General features: G+C 39.1%; 1 protein-coding gene across 1 annotated transcript; it reads left to right on the forward strand.

The window, feature by feature from the left end:
- Positions 1–1,093: 1,093 nt before the first annotated feature.
- On the forward strand, positions 1,094–15,421 carry LOC141788793 (regulator of G-protein signaling 21-like). Its single transcript, XM_074667864.1, has 5 exons — positions 1,094–1,105; positions 1,228–1,295; positions 11,275–11,336; positions 14,336–14,502; positions 14,790–15,421. Exons 1-5 carry the CDS (start codon positions 1,094–1,096, stop codon positions 14,955–14,957), a joined length of 477 nt encoding a protein of 158 aa, XP_074523965.1. The 3' UTR covers positions 14,958–15,421.
- The last annotated feature ends 2,143 nt before the right edge of the window (positions 15,422–17,564 follow it).

Below are 17,564 nucleotides of genomic sequence, written 5' to 3' on the forward strand. Positions count from 1 at the left end.
TCTGGTATTGCCGTCCAAGGGACACACTGCAAAAAACTCAAATCTTATCAAGTGTTTTTTGTCTTATTTTCAGTAGAAAATGTCTTTTTAGACTTAATATGAGCCACATTCGCCTGACCAGTCCAGAAAAGTGTCTAATTTCAAGTTATTTAAAGACAAGAGAAAAGTTACTTGTATTAAGACATTTTCCTAGTTTCAAGCAAATTTTCTAAAATTTTTTCTTTTTTTTTTTGTGCCATTGGCAGGTATGTTTTTACTTGTTACAAGCAATTCAGACCTCATTTTTGTCTTTAAATAACTTGAAACAAGCCTTTTTTCTGGACTGATAAGTTGAATGTGGCTCATATGAAATATAACTTTTTTTTTTTTTTTTAACTTAAAATAAGACAAAAACACTTGATAAGATTACTTTGTTTTTTTTTCAGTGCAGAAATTTCACTTCCTCCATCTCCTCTCCATCCTTCCTTCTTAGTGTTGCTGTATAACAAATGATAACGTGAATCAGCAACAATATAACATAACAGGCCTGACTGAACTGTTAAATAAATAAATGGACTGCAGCACTGCAGAGTGTCCCCTACCATCCTTAACAAGCTAGTCACTACAGCATAGAGTTGATGCATAAGTACACACCAGACTTTACAGTTGCAGGGACAGAAAGCCTCAAACATACTAGACCTGTATGAAACCACGACAGCAACCAAACTACAACTCCTAAAAAGCGAAATACTGCTGGGTTAACGAGGGATCCCTGAACATCTGTAAGTAAATCAGCAGAATGATCTAAGAATGCATAATAATACATTTAATCACGACTAACTGTTAGAATTCAACAGTTAACCAGGAATAAAGAAAACAACTGGCTGACAGCCCTACTATGAGCGTCATTTTTAGCTCAAAGGGCTGACAGAACAGGAGTCGAGTTGTTTCAGAGTGTAAAACCTCAGTCTGATTCTGCCAGAAAGAATCTCTGGGTTTAACAACGAGAAAAATGCCAAGAAAAGCAACCTGTTATTGTCAAGAAAAGGCAAAAAAGCTGCTTTCTGTCATGGTTAAGTGATACTATGGCAGATATGATGCAGCCGAGTTGATGATGAATACCACTGTGAGTGCTCATCTGACAGGTTTTTGTTGCACCTATCATATTCTCAGCTCCTCCAGTGGGGTCATTACAAATGCAAATCCCAGTCGCAGCGGTGTTTTATGACACCTGTTCTTGTTTTCCAGGCCGTACCATGCGAGTGTCCCGTCGAGGACTTGCAAATCAAGACAGAAAACGAGAGAAGGGCGGACAGGTAGGCTCTCTCAGCTGTCAGCGTTTTCCCTTGTCTCCCTTCACTCCCCTCCCCTCTCCTCCTGATCACAGCTCTGCCATTTGTGTCGCCATCACTCATTTTCACAGCTCCATCCCTCTCGCTGTCTCTCGCTCCCTCAATGTTAGATGAGGACATTGCACCCCACCTCTGTTTGGTACTTTAGCATCTGCTTCTTTCTGCTGCTGCTTTTCCCTGGAGAGGTAGAGGTTTGTGAGGGTTCAGTGTGAAATGGGACAAAGAGTGTCCTCATACCTGTGCAGTCTGGTGCATGCAGAGGAAACAGGTCCCAGAAACATGTTGGGGAAAGATATTACAACAATGAAATGCAGGAGAATCCAGTAATGCCTGCCAAGCATTGCATGTGTGATAAATTGAGAGCCCCTCTGGTCGTAGACTGTAAAAATGAACCAACACCTCTGTTTTTAACCTGAATCCAACACAGATGCTTAAACAGAGAGGGAGAGGTCCAATATACCATAGTTAGGAGCACATAGATTTAATCTGTTTTTGGACAGTGGGGAAAAATAGGTATACATGACAACTGAGGAAAGTAACATAATGAAAAACAGCTTCAACAGCAATGTCTTTTGCAAAATTCCTGGTAAAAAAATAAAATAAAATAAAATAAATCAGAGTTTGAAATACCAGCATAATGTTTGCCTGTAAGTGTGAATCGTGCCACTTCAAAGTTCATCATTTCTGACTGAATGCCTTTTGGCCCTCATGAACAGGAGTGCGGACCAAAAAGTGGATGTTTAGTCCATGACCACCAAAGAAAAAGCTAGTTCAAGTTCGAGTCTGATTACACAATCAATATGTTAGAGGGCAACAGCCTTTTCATATAAGAGGCACCATGAACTTTTGCAATTCAACATTATCCTCAGAGCTACTCCATGCCACAAATTTGCCATAGGATGACAATTCTAACTCCGACCTTTGCCTGAGATGTTAATCAGAAATTGGAAACTTTATGCATATGTTTTGGAACTGTTAGAAATTAAAACAAGATGATTTCTGGGGATACATGCATTTCTTTATTCTTTATATATCCTTCCATGTGGCTTAAACTCTTTAGCCCTGGCCTCATTTTAAAATCTCTGCTTCAAAAACGACACACCCAAATTGAAAAGAGTAAATTTCAGCATCTACAAGGTCTACTTGAATCATTCTGGTGTCATAATAAAGGGAACACTAGTGAAATTTCTTCAGAGGTGTCAGTATTGGTATTAAACAGTATTGGTATTTATTGGTATTTTTGGCCCAAGTATGACTTGATGGCTACTGTAGCTGAATTTCTCCTGTTTTGTCTGGTGTGCAATATGACTTACATAATACTTGATTAGTGCTTTGTTTTATGCCTTCTGTTGCAGAGCGACCTCAAAGACCCCTGGTTGGGGGACTTGAGGTTTTGAGAGGTTAAAAAACGTTGCTTGTATGTGGTATCAGAGAAAAGTATGTTCAGCCTTAAATGAGAACTACACCTCTTGGGTCAATGTTGGGCTGACTTAAATCATATGAGCAGGGCTAGTCTTTAGGGAGCCTTTTGTTTTGTTTCGTTTTCTTTTAGTATTTGTAAATACATTTTTTTAAACAGCAAATGAAGTCAGATTTATGGCTAACGATCCTAGAATTTGGCCAAGGCAGCCAGCAGCACTTTTAAATCAGAAAGTTTTGAGCATATGAATATATTTTTCATGAGAAATTTCATACCGACATCATTGAAAGAGAACATTTTACCCATGTGGCATTACAGTCTGAGCCTTTAGCCAAGCATTCAGACAAAATTATTCTCTGTAATTCTGAGTTTTGAAGCTGCAGGTTTGTTTTGTTTTTCTGTGGGCAGCTAACAGGTGGGGAAGACAGAAATTAAAAATGAATGAAAAACAGATTTGCTCATTATTCATTCAGTTCTTACTGGATTTTCAACTTGAGATAGAGTAAAAATATGTAGTCCCATTTTAAATTTGTTGACTTTATTGGTGACTTCTTGTTCTTCTTCTTGTTCTTCTTCTTCTTCATTTTTTTTTATTTCCTTTAATAATTAAGAATTCTTTTGTTGCATTTTACAAGCGCTCTTTAAATTACCGAAACTCATTGGGTTGATGCAAGCTGTTCTCATTACCGTAACTCTTCAACCATTTGGGCAAGAGAAAAAATCTAACAGTTCTTTAAAGGAGAGAAGATGGGCTTTCAGGCCATGATTTCTGACTCTTTTGAGGCCTAAATTACATCAAATAAATGTGTTTTCATGAACAGTCATGTAAGATTCTTGAACAATAAAGGTTCATTATACTGAGTGTTACAGAATAAGAATATGCGCATACAAGTGAGTGAGAACAGCAGGAAAACTAAATAAAACTTTGAAAAGTCACAAGAAGTCAGTGTTTCAGGCAGAGCCAGCTCTGCCACAGAAAGTTTCTCAGAAAGATAAAAAGTTTGAGTTCTTTCTCTGGGTTGTCTTTAGTTACGGTGGTGGGCTGAGTTTGCTATCTTTCATTAAGCCTGGGATTTCTGGTGACAGACAGATAGAGTAAAAATGTAGAAAATCTTGCAGCTTTATCATAGGAAAGTAGGAATATTGAAAGGCTTTGTGTTTTCAGTACCACAGCCTGTGTCGTCCTCACCTTTTAAAGTGCTTATCATTAAGATCCAAAATGCAAAAACAAGACATAGTCATGTCCAGGCCTACAGGAGCGCTTGCTTCTACTTTGCATTGTAAACATGTGATTTGCTTAACTTTTCATGAGGGGTGTGCAGATACAAGCCTCGGAAAGCAGGCTCTTAGTCATGGAGACAAAAAATGATGCTTCACAGTCAAAACTCAGACTTCTTTTTTTCTTCCTTTTTGTTGGAGGAGGAGTTTAAGAAGAAAAGTAAAGATTAAGGCTGATATTTGTGCAAACCCTGACGCTGTTTGTGCTGCAGCTCAACGTGCACGGGCTTGTACCTGTAGGTTTTTTCAGGTCGAGGAGTGAACAGCCCGCGCAGCTTAGGATCAGAGTGTGTTTGTGCATATTCACTCCACAGTTTGCTGTCACGAAACATCCTTCAGTCTGTCTTGGCAACAGAAAACACATGTTGTAAGTATGAGCTCCAAATTAGCTTTAAGCTTCAGAACTTTGGACAAGCTAAACTTTGCTGGCATTAAGAAACATTTTGGATGTTTTACTTCCCCTCTGGTCAGACTTGTTCTTCAGTAATGACTGACTTTCTCTGATCTTGTAGAGCCAGAAAGCATGTTGCTAAAATAAAACCGGGATGTGTTTTGTGGATGGTTCTCTCTTGTCTGCAAGTTTGAGAGCAAGTGTTTGTGATGGGGCTCCTGTGATCTGAGCAGTTTTTATTGGAAGTTTCTCGCTCTGTGTTTCTGCGCCTCTCTGTGCTTCTCAATATGCCTCCAGCTCTCTTTCTGTTCCTTGTCTCACTTCCGAAGAAAACAGTCCAAATACGAGTGAGACTTCTTTGAGCTGAGTGTGCTCTGCCTTCTCTGCACTTTATATGATGCCATCAAAAAATGAGTGGCTGTTTTTGAATCTCGCCTTTCCCCTGGTGCCTTGTCCTTTACTTCTGAGGATTTGATAACACATCTCTTAAAAGAGCAGCTCAAAGCTGAAATGTTAACGCTGTCAGGAATTTAAAGCAATTTCACCCAAGTTTGTTACAAGAATGACTTTGAATCAATTAAGTTTTTTTCTTCGTATCAGACGGGACATCAAGGAGGACACAGGGAGGGTGAGTTAATCTGTTCAAAGCCAAGAAACTAAAAGGGCTAAACATTTCCCCCGCTGCTTCTCTGACTTTGAACAATATCTAAGACATGCCGCTGATCTGATGCTCTGCAGGCAGCGTGTCAAAGTTTGCACACCTACAGTTTCACTTGGTTTGTCTCACTCATCCAAAACAGGAAATGAACCAATCTGTTGGGATCTTTAAGTCATCTGTAGCACTGCATGTTCCCACTTTGCATGAAGTTCATAGTGGTTTAGCTTCCTCATCAAGCCTCCAATTGCAGTTTTGTTTTACAGCATATATAGTGCCATTTAGCATTCACAGCAAACAGTAGACAATAAAAGATTGAATTCAATAAAGACCAATAAAGATATAAAATTATAAAACCCTAACAGCCAGACTAGATAGATGGGTCTTCGGTTTAAGATTAATTTCTCAATTTTTGTCAACTTTTATCACCAAAAGTTGAGAAACAACTAGAATAAAGGAGCTGGAGAATCTGAGAAGCCTTCTTGTTTCATAAGTTAAAGCATCTCTAAGATGTAGTCTGGTAAAATCAATTCTAAAATGAACACGCAGCCAGTATAAAGATTTTAGGATGGGTGTGATGTGTGCTCTTCTTCTAGTCTTTGTACGGACTTGTGCTGCTACATTTTGAATTAACTGCAGATGAAGAACAGCTTTCTTTAGAAGACCAGAAAGGAGAGCATTTCAGTAGTCAAGCCGGCTGGCATGACAGTGTGCATTAGTCTCTCTCTGTTTCTCAGAGACAACTAAATGAATCAGTTTTTTTGTTGTAAAAACAAAGAAGCTTCATTTTTTTGCACCTTAATGAAGCTGTGAGGAGTTTTAAGTGATCTTGCAAAAGTCTCCCTTCTAGATATATGCCTGATCTTAATCCACACTTTGAAATAAGATTATCAGCACCAATATTACAGGTTACAAGTTATATCTAAATGCTACTTATAAGCTTCCTGATCGGGTTGAGCAGGTACAGATTGATTTACAGCATGTCTAAGTTACTATGACAGCACCACACTGGCTGATGAAGTTTAGAAGTGAGAAGAGAAATCTGTGTTTTTCTCTGCTGAAAAAGGACAGAAGAGCAGAAGAAAGCTAAAGAGGAGAGAGATAGTGTGCAAGCTAGAGGCTAAGATATGAGCTAAAGGCTAACTCTGGGGCTAATCTGTTTGTGATAATGTTCATTCCAACCCACATTCAGCAGTTATTCTGCAGTGGTCTGTTCAAACTTGAGAGTCTATCAATAAAATGAAGCGCGAGGTAACGTTAGCTCTGCTTGGTGAGTCGCAGGACATAACTAGCATTTGCTAATGTTACACATTACAGACATGTCTTAGAGCGCCGGGTTGCCAGCTACACTAAATATAAATGGCTACTAAACTACATCCAAACTGACAGTGTTTGCTTGTTGTCAAGTTAGCCTACAGTTATGTCGAAACACCAGGCTGATGATAGCGCTACATATAGCCAGCTACTACAATGTTAGCTACATAACTGTACTGACACTGATAAATGTGCGTTGTATCTGGTAAAAAAAAGTTGTCCTGAACACAGAAAATTTCTTTCCATCTGATCTCCTTTGAATTCCAAAACAAACACACACCTTGTAAGTGACACTCTGGGCCAGGCAGTCCAATCAAAACAGATCCTCATTGCGTCTTTAAAGATAAGACTTAAGACTTTGGCATTGCCACATGCTTTATTGTACTGTTACTTTCTTTGTTGAAGTCATGTGGAGTGAAGGTGTAAAAAGAAAAATTGCTGGCAGCAGGGGGTCGTGTGATTTAGACTCAGAAGGTGGCTGAGTCTAAGTGTTTTCTGGAGTCTTGGCTCTGTTTGACTTTTGTATTTATTCAACAGTATCTATATAATCAATGCAAAAAAACTTAGTACGTTTTGAAAAATGAAACCATTTCAAACATATTAATTAATTAATTAATTAATTTCAGTTTTCTGACTATACAAGCTTTGGAGTTAGTTGTGCATTTTGAAGACAAGAAGCATTATATTGCACACACCAGCTATGTGATGATGAATTTCTGTGTATTGCAATGTGAAAGGGTTAATGTATGCATAATTATGAGATTCCAAGTCACCTTGTCCCTCTCAAACCCCCGCTGGAGAAGTGATTATATGCCCACAGGTGTTTTGACTTGCCTCTGTAACTGCAGAGATATTTTTATGGCCGAGAGATGCGAAACCACACACACACACACACCGCACACACACACACCCCGGCTGCAGTAAGGTCTGTCAGTTGGACAGCTGTCACAGCAGAAAGAACTGTGTGGCTCTCAGTCAGCACAGTTCATTTGATGAGGCAGGCTGCTGGACTGTGCTGCCTGCAGCACTCTTGTACCAGGTGCAGGTGCTGATGAGGAGCCGGTAAGGTCAGAACTATGCTGCTGGCTCAGTCACATTTCAGATGAAAAAGACAAAAAATGCCAGAGCCAATGCCGGTGATGGTGAGTTGCATTCAGAGTGAATGTTTGTAACAAACTGAGCAGGGACAGTCAACAAGGGGGAAAGTCCAGAGTTAAAAACTGAAATAAAAGCTGAGGTGCAAAAAAAGCTGCAGTTCTCTGAGTGCCCACTAGAGGCTGGCCCCAAAAGCAAAGGAATCCCTATTAAGCTGTGTGTTAAGAATCAAATGAATATAAAACCTGGTTTGAAAGCCAAGAAGGTGTGTAGGGTGTAGCTGATTTGACTGACAGATGGGTGTGTTGTTGTTGCTTGCTGTGAGGCTTAACTCCAACTCGTGCCTGTTCCTTGAGTCAGCATTTCCCATCTGGCAAACCTTCAATGAGCTTCTTGATGCCTCTTCAGAAACCATTAGATGACCTCATTAAAGTGGATCCATGTTTCAGAAAATCTATGGTTGTTATCCAGAATCAGTATTAGCCTAATAGAGCAAGAATATTAGCTATTGAAGTAGTTTCTGTGTTGACAAGTAGGGTTTTTTTTCTTCCTTTTAGGCACCATGCAGGAAAATTGGGTCTTATTTTGAGTAATTGTCCCTTCGTCCAACCGAAATGAGTTGTGAGTTCATCAGACCATCCATTATTGTATTTGTGCTCCATAGCTATGTTTGGCTCTAATTGGCCTCCTCTGTCCAAATCCAATATGGCAGCAGTGAGAGCCAACCATCACTGTTTGGTTTGGCCCAGTAATAGATTGAGCTGCTGCTGATGCAGATGTTAATGTTTACGTGACAGCACTACACAAAAAAACAGAGGGGCGTTTAAGTCCTTTGCTTTCCTCTCTACACCTTGTATTTAAAAAGATCAAAAAGCAATTAGTTCCTCAGTTTGTGCTGCACTGGGTGAGCTCTCCTGCTTGTGGCACTGTGTTGGCAGAGCCAGAATGAGAATGCACACCAGCTACAGTCTTGGATTCACTCTGCATCCTTTACACTTGCTAGGAGCACCAGAACATGTTCAAATCTTTGGGAAAAAAAGGCTTACTTCTCTTCTTACAGAAGCATACTATCCCTGCATGATCAAATTGTTTACATCCAGTACATACTGTAGATACTATAAATAAGCGATAGCAGTCTCTTTGTACAAAACTTTTCTGTACAGTAGTCCTTATCTCCTCAACACATCAGATTATGTAAATGACTCTTGCTCATCCTCTCCAGACTCTGAGTCTGTCAGTGCAGATGCTTGTTCCTTATTTATTTGCTCCACTTTTCAGCGTGTTCTCCGGGTGTAATTCCTTGTATAACATTCACAGCTCTGACTTATTCTTATCTGATTCTCTGCTGCTGCAAATTCTTTCCCTCCAGGGAGCATTAAATTTTAATCTAATTTAGAATTTCACAACCAGCAAACTAATGACAAGAGGATCCCGCTAGTTTGGCTGTAACCTGCTGTGCTGACATAAATCAAACTCACTGCAAACAAGTGATATCTAAACACAGAGAAATGGGATTGTCAAAGGTTTGTTAAACACACATTTCACAGTAGATTCAGTGACACAAACACAATATTAAAGCAATGTAAGTCAATCAAATCTTTTATAAAGATAAATAGATGTTCTTTAAGAAATATTGCATTACTCAAGCTTCTTTTCTGCCACTATATTTATGTAATGACTAAAATTAATGTCAAACACATCCCCACCCACAGCTGCTTTAAAAGACATCACTGTTTAGTCAACTAAAATATCATAATACATTCTTACCTGCAGCCTCAGAGTTACTTAAGTCTTAATGGCAGTGCAGCCACCCTCCACTAGCTGGGGCTGTAGCTCCAGTCAAAGGCTGCTGCTGTACTCCCCTACCAGGATATTACCATTAAGTCGTGTAGTTGGGCAAATTTTTGGTCTAGAAAATGCAGACAAAACTGTATGTGGGCTGCGTCTGGATGAAATGGTCTACAACCACTCAGCTGGAGCAATAAGAAACTAGCACTAGCATTAGAGTGCTAACCTGCAAGAAGGCTAAAGGCTACTGAAGCAAGAGCAGCAAATGTTACCAGCATTTGGCAAACAAACTTGGCATTTTTTCTTACCAGCAGAAACTCTGAGCTACTCAGTTTGTTGGAAAATAAATATTTACTGTTGTTGTTTTTTATACCAAAAAAATAAATGGATAAATAAATAAAATGTACCATTGGATTATCCATGGCTACTTCGTGTAAAAAAAAAAAAAAAAAACAGCTTAAGGGAAGAGTCAAACCAGTCTAGAGTCAGTTTTTGCCCGTTACTCAAGTCCTCTTTTTTTCTGAAAAGTTTCATTTTCATTAGTTATACGAGGTTAAAAACAAGGTTTTACGTCTCGTTTATCGATGATTGACACCTGCCGTTCTTGTGTATTTTTTTCAGGGATTGTAAAATATGTCGGGAGGTAGAGTCAAGAAGTGATTAGACTCTTGAAAGAAAAAAGAAAATATTATTTTTGTCACCCAGCTCCACTCAGATTCTCCCAGAATCTCTCACAGTCTCTACTGCACAGACTCTGGCTGAACAACTGCTACCAATGGCTGCGCCTGTGATGGGGGATATTTTGGCTTCAAAACCATACAATGATAATTGGCGGAATCATGCTGTCCACTCTATACAGTCTATGGTCTGGACCTGTTAATATATAAATATAAAAAAAAAAAAAGATAGTAACGGAAACCCAACATCAAATCTAGATAAGGAGTCTTATCTCTTAACCTAGCATGAGTACAGCACTTTGTAACGTCTAGCAAGTTACAATGGCAAGGAAGACTTTCCTTTTATGTGCATAAACCTTGGACAGAACCAGACTCATGTTAGATGGACATCTGCCTCAATGAAGAGTCTTATCTTCTTTTAACCCCAAAATAGCACACCCCTTTGGAGCTTTAAGCACATTACAATAGTAAGATAATTTCAAACATCCTTTAAAAGGCAGAAATCTCAAGGAGAACCAGACCCATGTTAGTCAGACATCTGGTGAGACCCTGTTGGAGTCACAGAGAGGGATAGACAAAAGTTCAGAGAGACAGGGAGGGATGGACCGAGTTAGTAGTTCTGTGTTATAGTGGAGCTGTTGAGACTGTAGTCATTAGATTTAGCTTCTTTTCCATTTATTTGTAAAGGCTGACAGGTAACAACTTGTCTGTCAAAGCTAGTCACACCCTAAATTCATCACCTGTTTTAGATTAAGGGTTTGTTTGTTTCCAAATGCCAATCAGTCAATGATTTGAAAATAAAAAATAAGATGATTCATACAGAACTTGTTCACAGGATTAGTGAATCGAAAGACCCATGGGTTGCTTTTCATGTGGACTTCTACATGTTCAGTCTTCACTCACTCAGACTCTGCTGGTCATCAGACAAAACCCAGTTTTATAGATCTTGGGGAATCATTTCTTTTTGTGCCTTCGGACTTTGCAAGCATTTTTTTTCAACACTACAGACATGTAATGCTCAAACCACATCCCTGAGATGCCTGGAATTTAATCAAAAGCCTTGGACTGGATTAAATTTGAGTGTCTACTAATTTAATACTCAAAGATTGAAAGCAGGACAAAGAGCGGTGGCTTTCAGGGTTTTAATTTAGTCTCAAACTAGTTGATGTGTATCACTTAATTAAACACTGAATTAAAAATTTGATAAACCATTAACTATCACTTACTCTGATGTAATTTAGAGATTACATTTAGGATATTAGAAAAAAAGTCTTAAGTATAATCTGCTTTTTAATGTTACTTTCTTGACATTTCTTTCTCTGCAGGGCTCCTGCTGAAGATGTTGTGGCGTGGGGGGAGTCACTGGAGCAGCTTCTGGAGTGTAAAAGTAAGCAAACATCAGGATTTACTTGTCTCACCCTGGTCAAACGTTCCCTCCTCAGTTTTCGGTCTCTTTCTTAACCTTCGCTCTTCTCTGCTGCCTTGCCCCCGCGTATCATCCTGAGCTGGCTTCAGGCTTCTTTTGGAGGATCAGGGATATATTCTCCCTTCAGGTTCATCAAATTCATTCAGAGATATATTTAAGGAGGATGACAGCGCACAAAGATAAGAGGCCTAATCTGAGCTGCCGGTGTAGATAGGGTGATTCCAGCCTGCTCTCTTATTCATTTATAAAGCCAGCACTCACTTCTGGCTTTCACCTGACTGTATCCTCAGCCTTTATTTGAAAATGACTAAAGGAGGCAGATGCTTCTTCCTCTGTCTCTTTCTCCCCCTCTTTCTGATGTGTCTCCTCTCTCATTACCTTCCTGAAATGAATTCAGCTGATCTGTAATATTTCAGCTTCTTGTCTCCTGCGTCAAGATTAACCGTCCCCGAGATGATGAATCTTCTCTTGCATCGCAGTTGCTCTGTTTCTCTTTGATGAAACGCAGTGGCACGTGTGACAAATCGATAAACAGGCGCAAAAAATAAATAGACAGCCACTTTCAATCTTTGCCTTTCATATACATCCTGGTGATTTTGAAGAGCGGTGTGTGTTACGACTGAAGGCTTAGATATGGTCAGGGGATGATTCATAGATGGGAACGAGCGGCCCCTGGACTCACTGTTTCCCGTCAATTACCGTCAGAGCAGCAGCTGTGATATATGTAAAGCAATTTGTGTGAATAACGCTGTTGCTCGTGGTTAGCTGTTTGTTTGGGCTCCCTGAAGACTTTGCTAAGTATTCTACACCTGCATTAGAATCACAGCCCCATGAATACTCCAGTGACAAAGGTAATGGGTGTGAGAAGAAGATAACAGGAAGTATAGGAGTGTGCAATTATGAGATGCTGAGGCGCTGCACATTGGGATGCAGCGTTTGGTTTTGAAGGGTTTTGAAGTTAAAAGAGCCTCCAGACATCCTGCACAATACCACCGTCTCTTTCTTCACCAACTGCTGAGCCAACGAGGGTGGCGATGAGGAAGACAGAGAATGCGACTCAGAGATAGCAGAGGAGCTAAACCTTCGGCTTTTAATTTCCTGCTAAAACGCATAATTAGTTTTAAAAAGCAGGTTAATTTTAATACCATATCCCCAGGTACCCTAATGTGTTGTTTCCTGCTCTAAGAAGACCCTGACCATGGTGCTTTACTGTTAACAAGGTCTCATCCAACAAGCACAAGGTCGTAAATCTTCTGCTAATACCAAGTGGAAACAGAATGTGGAGAAAATACTGATGAGTCTTGTTTCCCTGGAGAAAATCTCTCAGGATAATCCAAACTTTGCCAGAGCGTTCAGCCACACCTCGTGGTTTTCCCCATGGAGAGATCCATCGACTTGGTTATATTTGATAATAACGTTTCAAAGGTCATTAATCTGCATTTGAACAATTCTGAATTTAATCTGATTTCAACCAAGTGCCTATGATTTTAAAAGACTATCTTACCAAAGAAACTTGTAGTTTTTAGTATTTTTTTTCTGTTTGTTTGTTTGTTTGTTTGTTTGTTTATGGCATTTTTTCCAAAATTTTTAATAAATAATTGATAATAAGAAAAAATAACAGAATACATGGAGTTTTAATAGATTCAAACACCAAAGTGACTTGTTCAGGTCAAAGGAGAAAAACTTAAACCCAGACTAAACTAGTTACAGATACAGTATGTTTAGTATAATCCTGAACCAAAACTTCAGACTTCAGCACAGTGATAAACTCCGCTACTTTTATCAGAGCTTTTTAAGCATCAAATAAATAAAATGTCTCTGGGTCTTCAACAGATCAACCATGATACTGCCATAAAAACCATCAGATAAAACCCCAAATCTCTGCCTCTCAAAGCTGTAATTGAACACCAGAAGAAAACATTTATCTGTCTCAATTTTCTATTTTTAAAAAAATCAAGTGCAGCAGTAGTCCAGGCAGGCCACGGCATCAAGCTGTAACAGCTTAGCTGTCATCATCGGTGCAGATCAGCTGGTTGCTCGGCTAACTCCCGTGTCTGCTTCCTATTGGAAAATTGCATTCAGAGTGGGCTTTTTAAACAGCTCTAGTCCAGCCTCCTTTCTGATTCCTCTGATGGCATTTTGCAACCCACCACCTCCAGTCAATGTATTCATGTCGATTACTCTGCTCTGTCTGGGTTTTTATGTTTGCTGCTGCGCTCCCTGCTTATGCTGTTCATGATGACTCGTAATGGGCAGGATGGTGTGCTCTTCCTGCCTCATGCTTTCCATGCAAGGGCTTGGAAGAGCAGGGAGTCCCAGGACAGAACCATACCGCCAAATGAAACTGTGCAAGTTAATAAAGATTATTTTGACAAAGTGGTCCTGACTGAACTGAAATAATGTGAACGTCTCTTTGTACATAATGGGACAAATCATATACATTTAGTTTATGTAGTTAAAAATTAAGAGGTAGATGAAACTGACATGTCACACTTAGTATATATATATATATATATATATATATATATATATATATATATATATATATATATATATATATATATATATATATATATATATATATATAAAACCATTGCTAAATATCAGAGTTTTGTCTTGTTTTACTGTATATAAGATTTTCTGTTTGCTTAATTCTATTTTGGAGAATGAACACACTCAGTTATTTACTGAATAAAAAAATGAGCACCATTGTTACCGTGTCATACTTTCTCAAAGCTTGGGAAACTAGGTATAAAATATTGCTTTGTTTGGGTTCATGGATGTGGTTATGTCTGCCAGTGACTTCTCCCTCTGCTATGTTTTCAAAGACCTTATATTGTGTCCAGGCGTCTAAAGGAGGCTTGTCGCAGAATAAGGCCCTTAAAAACCTCATTACTGAGCATCTGTCGAATGTTTGACTCAGTCAAGGTTTCAAAATGTTTCTGCTTCTTTGTGCACAGCCGGCCAGCTGGTGTTTGAGGACTTCTTGAGGACAGAATACAGCGAAGAGAACCTTCTATTTTGGCTGGCCTGCCAGGAATACAAGAAAATCATTGGTGAGGCAGAAATGATGCTCGCTGCCAAAAGGATCTACACAGAGTTTGTCCAAGTTGATGCACCGAGACAGGTACGGCTTTTGTAAAGTGGGACATGAATGAAGTCAGACCTGCGTATCTTCAAATCATCTTCAATTGCTGGCTTGCTCGCTATCGCTGTCACTCCTGCATGCTTTCATTCATACAATGCACAAAGATGTTTGAAGGCCACTTTTCTTTTCTTTGCTGGTCCGTGCAGCAGATTCTTTTTCTTTTCAATCATTTCTAACTTTCTGAGCATGACGCACGAGGATGTAAAAATATCTCTAAAGAGAAAGAAGTCATGAGTGAAATCAAAGTTGCTGTTTTCTAAACACAGATAAACATTGACTGCGTGACCAGAGAGGAAATCAGCGAAAATCTCTCACAGCCGGAGCCAAATTGTTTCGACAGGGCACAGAGACTGATATATGCTCTGATGGAGAACGACTGTTATCCACGATTCCTGAAATCTGAAATCTACCAAGCTCTCCTGGAACAGCAATGAAAGCAGCGCTGAGGGAGAGGCGCTCGTCTGACGTCTCCCCGAGTGATTGATTCTGCCCTTCAGCCGACTCTCCTCAGGACCTCAGTTTAAACAAAGAAAGGCTAGACTGTCTGAGAAAGAAAAGTAAAAAGAGTTACAGAGCCGTAGGTGAGGAGACTGACAGGATGTAGGAGCAAAACATGATCTAAATTATGTATTTAGTGCCTTTTGAAGTCTTGGTTTTGTTTGGATTGCTTTGTATTGCACAAAAATGCTGTAATTCAGAAAAAAGACTGAAAAAGAACAAGCTCTGAAAGGTTGAGGTTCGTAGAAAAAACAAGCAAGTGAGTAAGCACATAAATAGGTATCATTAAGTTAATTTTAATCAAAGCTTTCTGAAGGGTTCAGTGACGCAGCTCTACCTGCTGTTTGTCTCTAAAGAGAAACTGGTAAATATATTTTCTTTCGGTTTAAATTAAGTACAATTACATTGAAAGAATGACTCAACTCTTTGCCTCTGTTTAACATTAACAAAACAACACTGTGCTGCTGGAGAATCCAGAATCCTGTGATCTGTTTGCATTTCTGAATAATCTATTATTTGCTGTGTATTTAGTCTGTGAGCAACCACCCATGTAATTGTGTTTTTGTTTGAAAAAACTCACATTAAACTACATTACCTGCAACTTTAAGCCTCTCACACTCCTCAAACACACTCAGAATGAGTTATTTTGACAGTCAATGTTTTGTCAGGATGAAAGTTAACGTCAACCAACGTTTTAGCTGTTTTTGATTCACACCACTTTTCCCATTTGGGGTTTAATGAGGTGCAGGAACCTGTCTCAGCTGTCATTGGTCAGGTATCCAGCCTATCACAGGGCTAACATGTAACAGCAAACAACGGTTCCTGCACACAGTCACAGCTAGGGAAGGAACCGTTCACAAAAACCATGTGCGGTTCTTATCACGGTTTTGTAGTTACAATTTTCGGTTCCGTTTGGTGTCCAGTGTTGTTGTTCTCAACACCCCAGATAACCATATACCCTAATAATCCATGATCAAAAGATTATTTTTAATCAACTTTGTCATGTATAGTCATGAAAAACCTGAAAGAATGAGGCTGTTTCCCATTTAAAACATCATTAAAGCTGAGTGAAACACTGCTAGTTCCAACATGCCAACTCCTCAATGAGGAAAGTCACTGTTGGCTAGAGCTGGGACAATATGCTAGTCTCATGATTTGATTATATTACAATTTTTAGCATGCAGATACAATTCACATTGCGATTCTTTGATATTTACAATTCTTAGTTTGCTTTTGTTTTTTGTTTTCTCAAAAGACCATGTGAAAAAAAATTAAATGATGATGATGATAATGTCCACAGACTAAATCAGGAGCCATATTTTCCCATGAAATGCACATCACATGAGTCAGAGAGAAACATTTCACCCTCTGCTGGAGGAAAGTAGTAACTTTTTTTTCAGTCCAGTTTTTAAACAAAGACTGAAATGAAGAATTTGAATTTTAAAATGTTTTTTTTTTTTTTTTTTTTTTTTTTTTTTTTTTTGACAAAGAATCCTGATTTTGGTATTGTCATACAAAAAATCCTGATGTATCTTTTTTTTTTTTTTTTTTTTCTCCCACCCCCACTATTGGCTGTCCCAGAAGTCTAACTAGTTGATGCTGCTGTATAATTTGCATAATAATCTATTTGCATTTGTCATGGACTCTGTAGGAGAGAGAAATAACATGGGAGAGACAGAAAGCAGGTAAAACACAGCATCATGAATATGTTTACAAAAGCAAATTAACTTTCTTCAGTCCATTCTTGTTTGTTTATTTTTTTATTTTTTTTATTTTTTTCTGGTTAAAATAACACACTTGCGTGATTCATTTGAATGCTTAAACGTCAGATTCTCCAAACTCAAGAAAAGTTGCAAGAACTGCCGTCTTTAAAAAAAACTTGCCAGAGGTCTGAAAAGTCATTAACTGTAGTGGCAAAGTCTCCAAGTTGGCAACACTCAGTCGTGATTTTATCCTCCACTTGTTTACCGCCGTCATCAGAGCTCACACTGAATCTAAAGTGCTCCCAGACAGCAGAACAACTCAATGCCACAAGTACACCCTCTAACTCTAACTATCTTCTCTGCTCATCCTCTACACATCACAAACACTTCCCCACAAAGTTTCCTGCTGGACTCCTTTGCCTCTAGTTGCACATGCATATCTGAGCTACATACTTGCTTCAAACTGAGTAGTAAAATGAAGAAAAAAGAAAAACACAAACCGAAGGAAGCACAAACACCCCAAACCAAGTGAGGAAAAGATTTTTTTTTTAAACCGTTCCATCCCTTGTCACAGCTACGAGTGATTTCGAGTCACCACAAATTTGCTCTGTTGGAAAAGGCGGGAGTACCTGGAGAGAACCCCCACATGAATCCTCTGAGGACTCAAACTAGGAAACGTTTTTCTGTGAAGTTACTGTGCGTGACAAGTTATGCTTCATGAAAAAAGCTAGAGGAAGCAAGTGTTTAAGATTTCAGCCAACAAACTGAGAACAGACTCTCAAAGTTGTTTGGGTCACTGGCTGGATATCTGAATTATCAGCAGTCCACTCATTATAATAT

The sequence above is a fragment of the Halichoeres trimaculatus genome, unplaced genomic scaffold (genome assembly GCF_033239565.1).
Source record: "Halichoeres trimaculatus isolate MK-OKI-2021-1 unplaced genomic scaffold, fHalTri1.1 fHalTri1_scaffold_4, whole genome shotgun sequence".
Lineage (NCBI taxonomy): Eukaryota > Metazoa > Chordata > Actinopteri > Labriformes > Labridae > Halichoeres > Halichoeres trimaculatus.

What these genes read in the sequence shown, in the direction of transcription:
- LOC141788793 (XM_074667864.1), top strand. An exon ending in AACGAGAGAAGGGCGGACAG is followed by an intron (nt 1,296 to 11,274) that starts GTAGGCTCTCTC and finishes CTTTCTCTGCAG; the next exon opens with GGCTCCTGCTGAAGATGTTG. An exon ending in GCAGCTTCTGGAGTGTAAAA is followed by an intron (nt 11,337 to 14,335) that starts GTAAGCAAACAT and finishes CTTTGTGCACAG; the next exon opens with CCGGCCAGCTGGTGTTTGAG.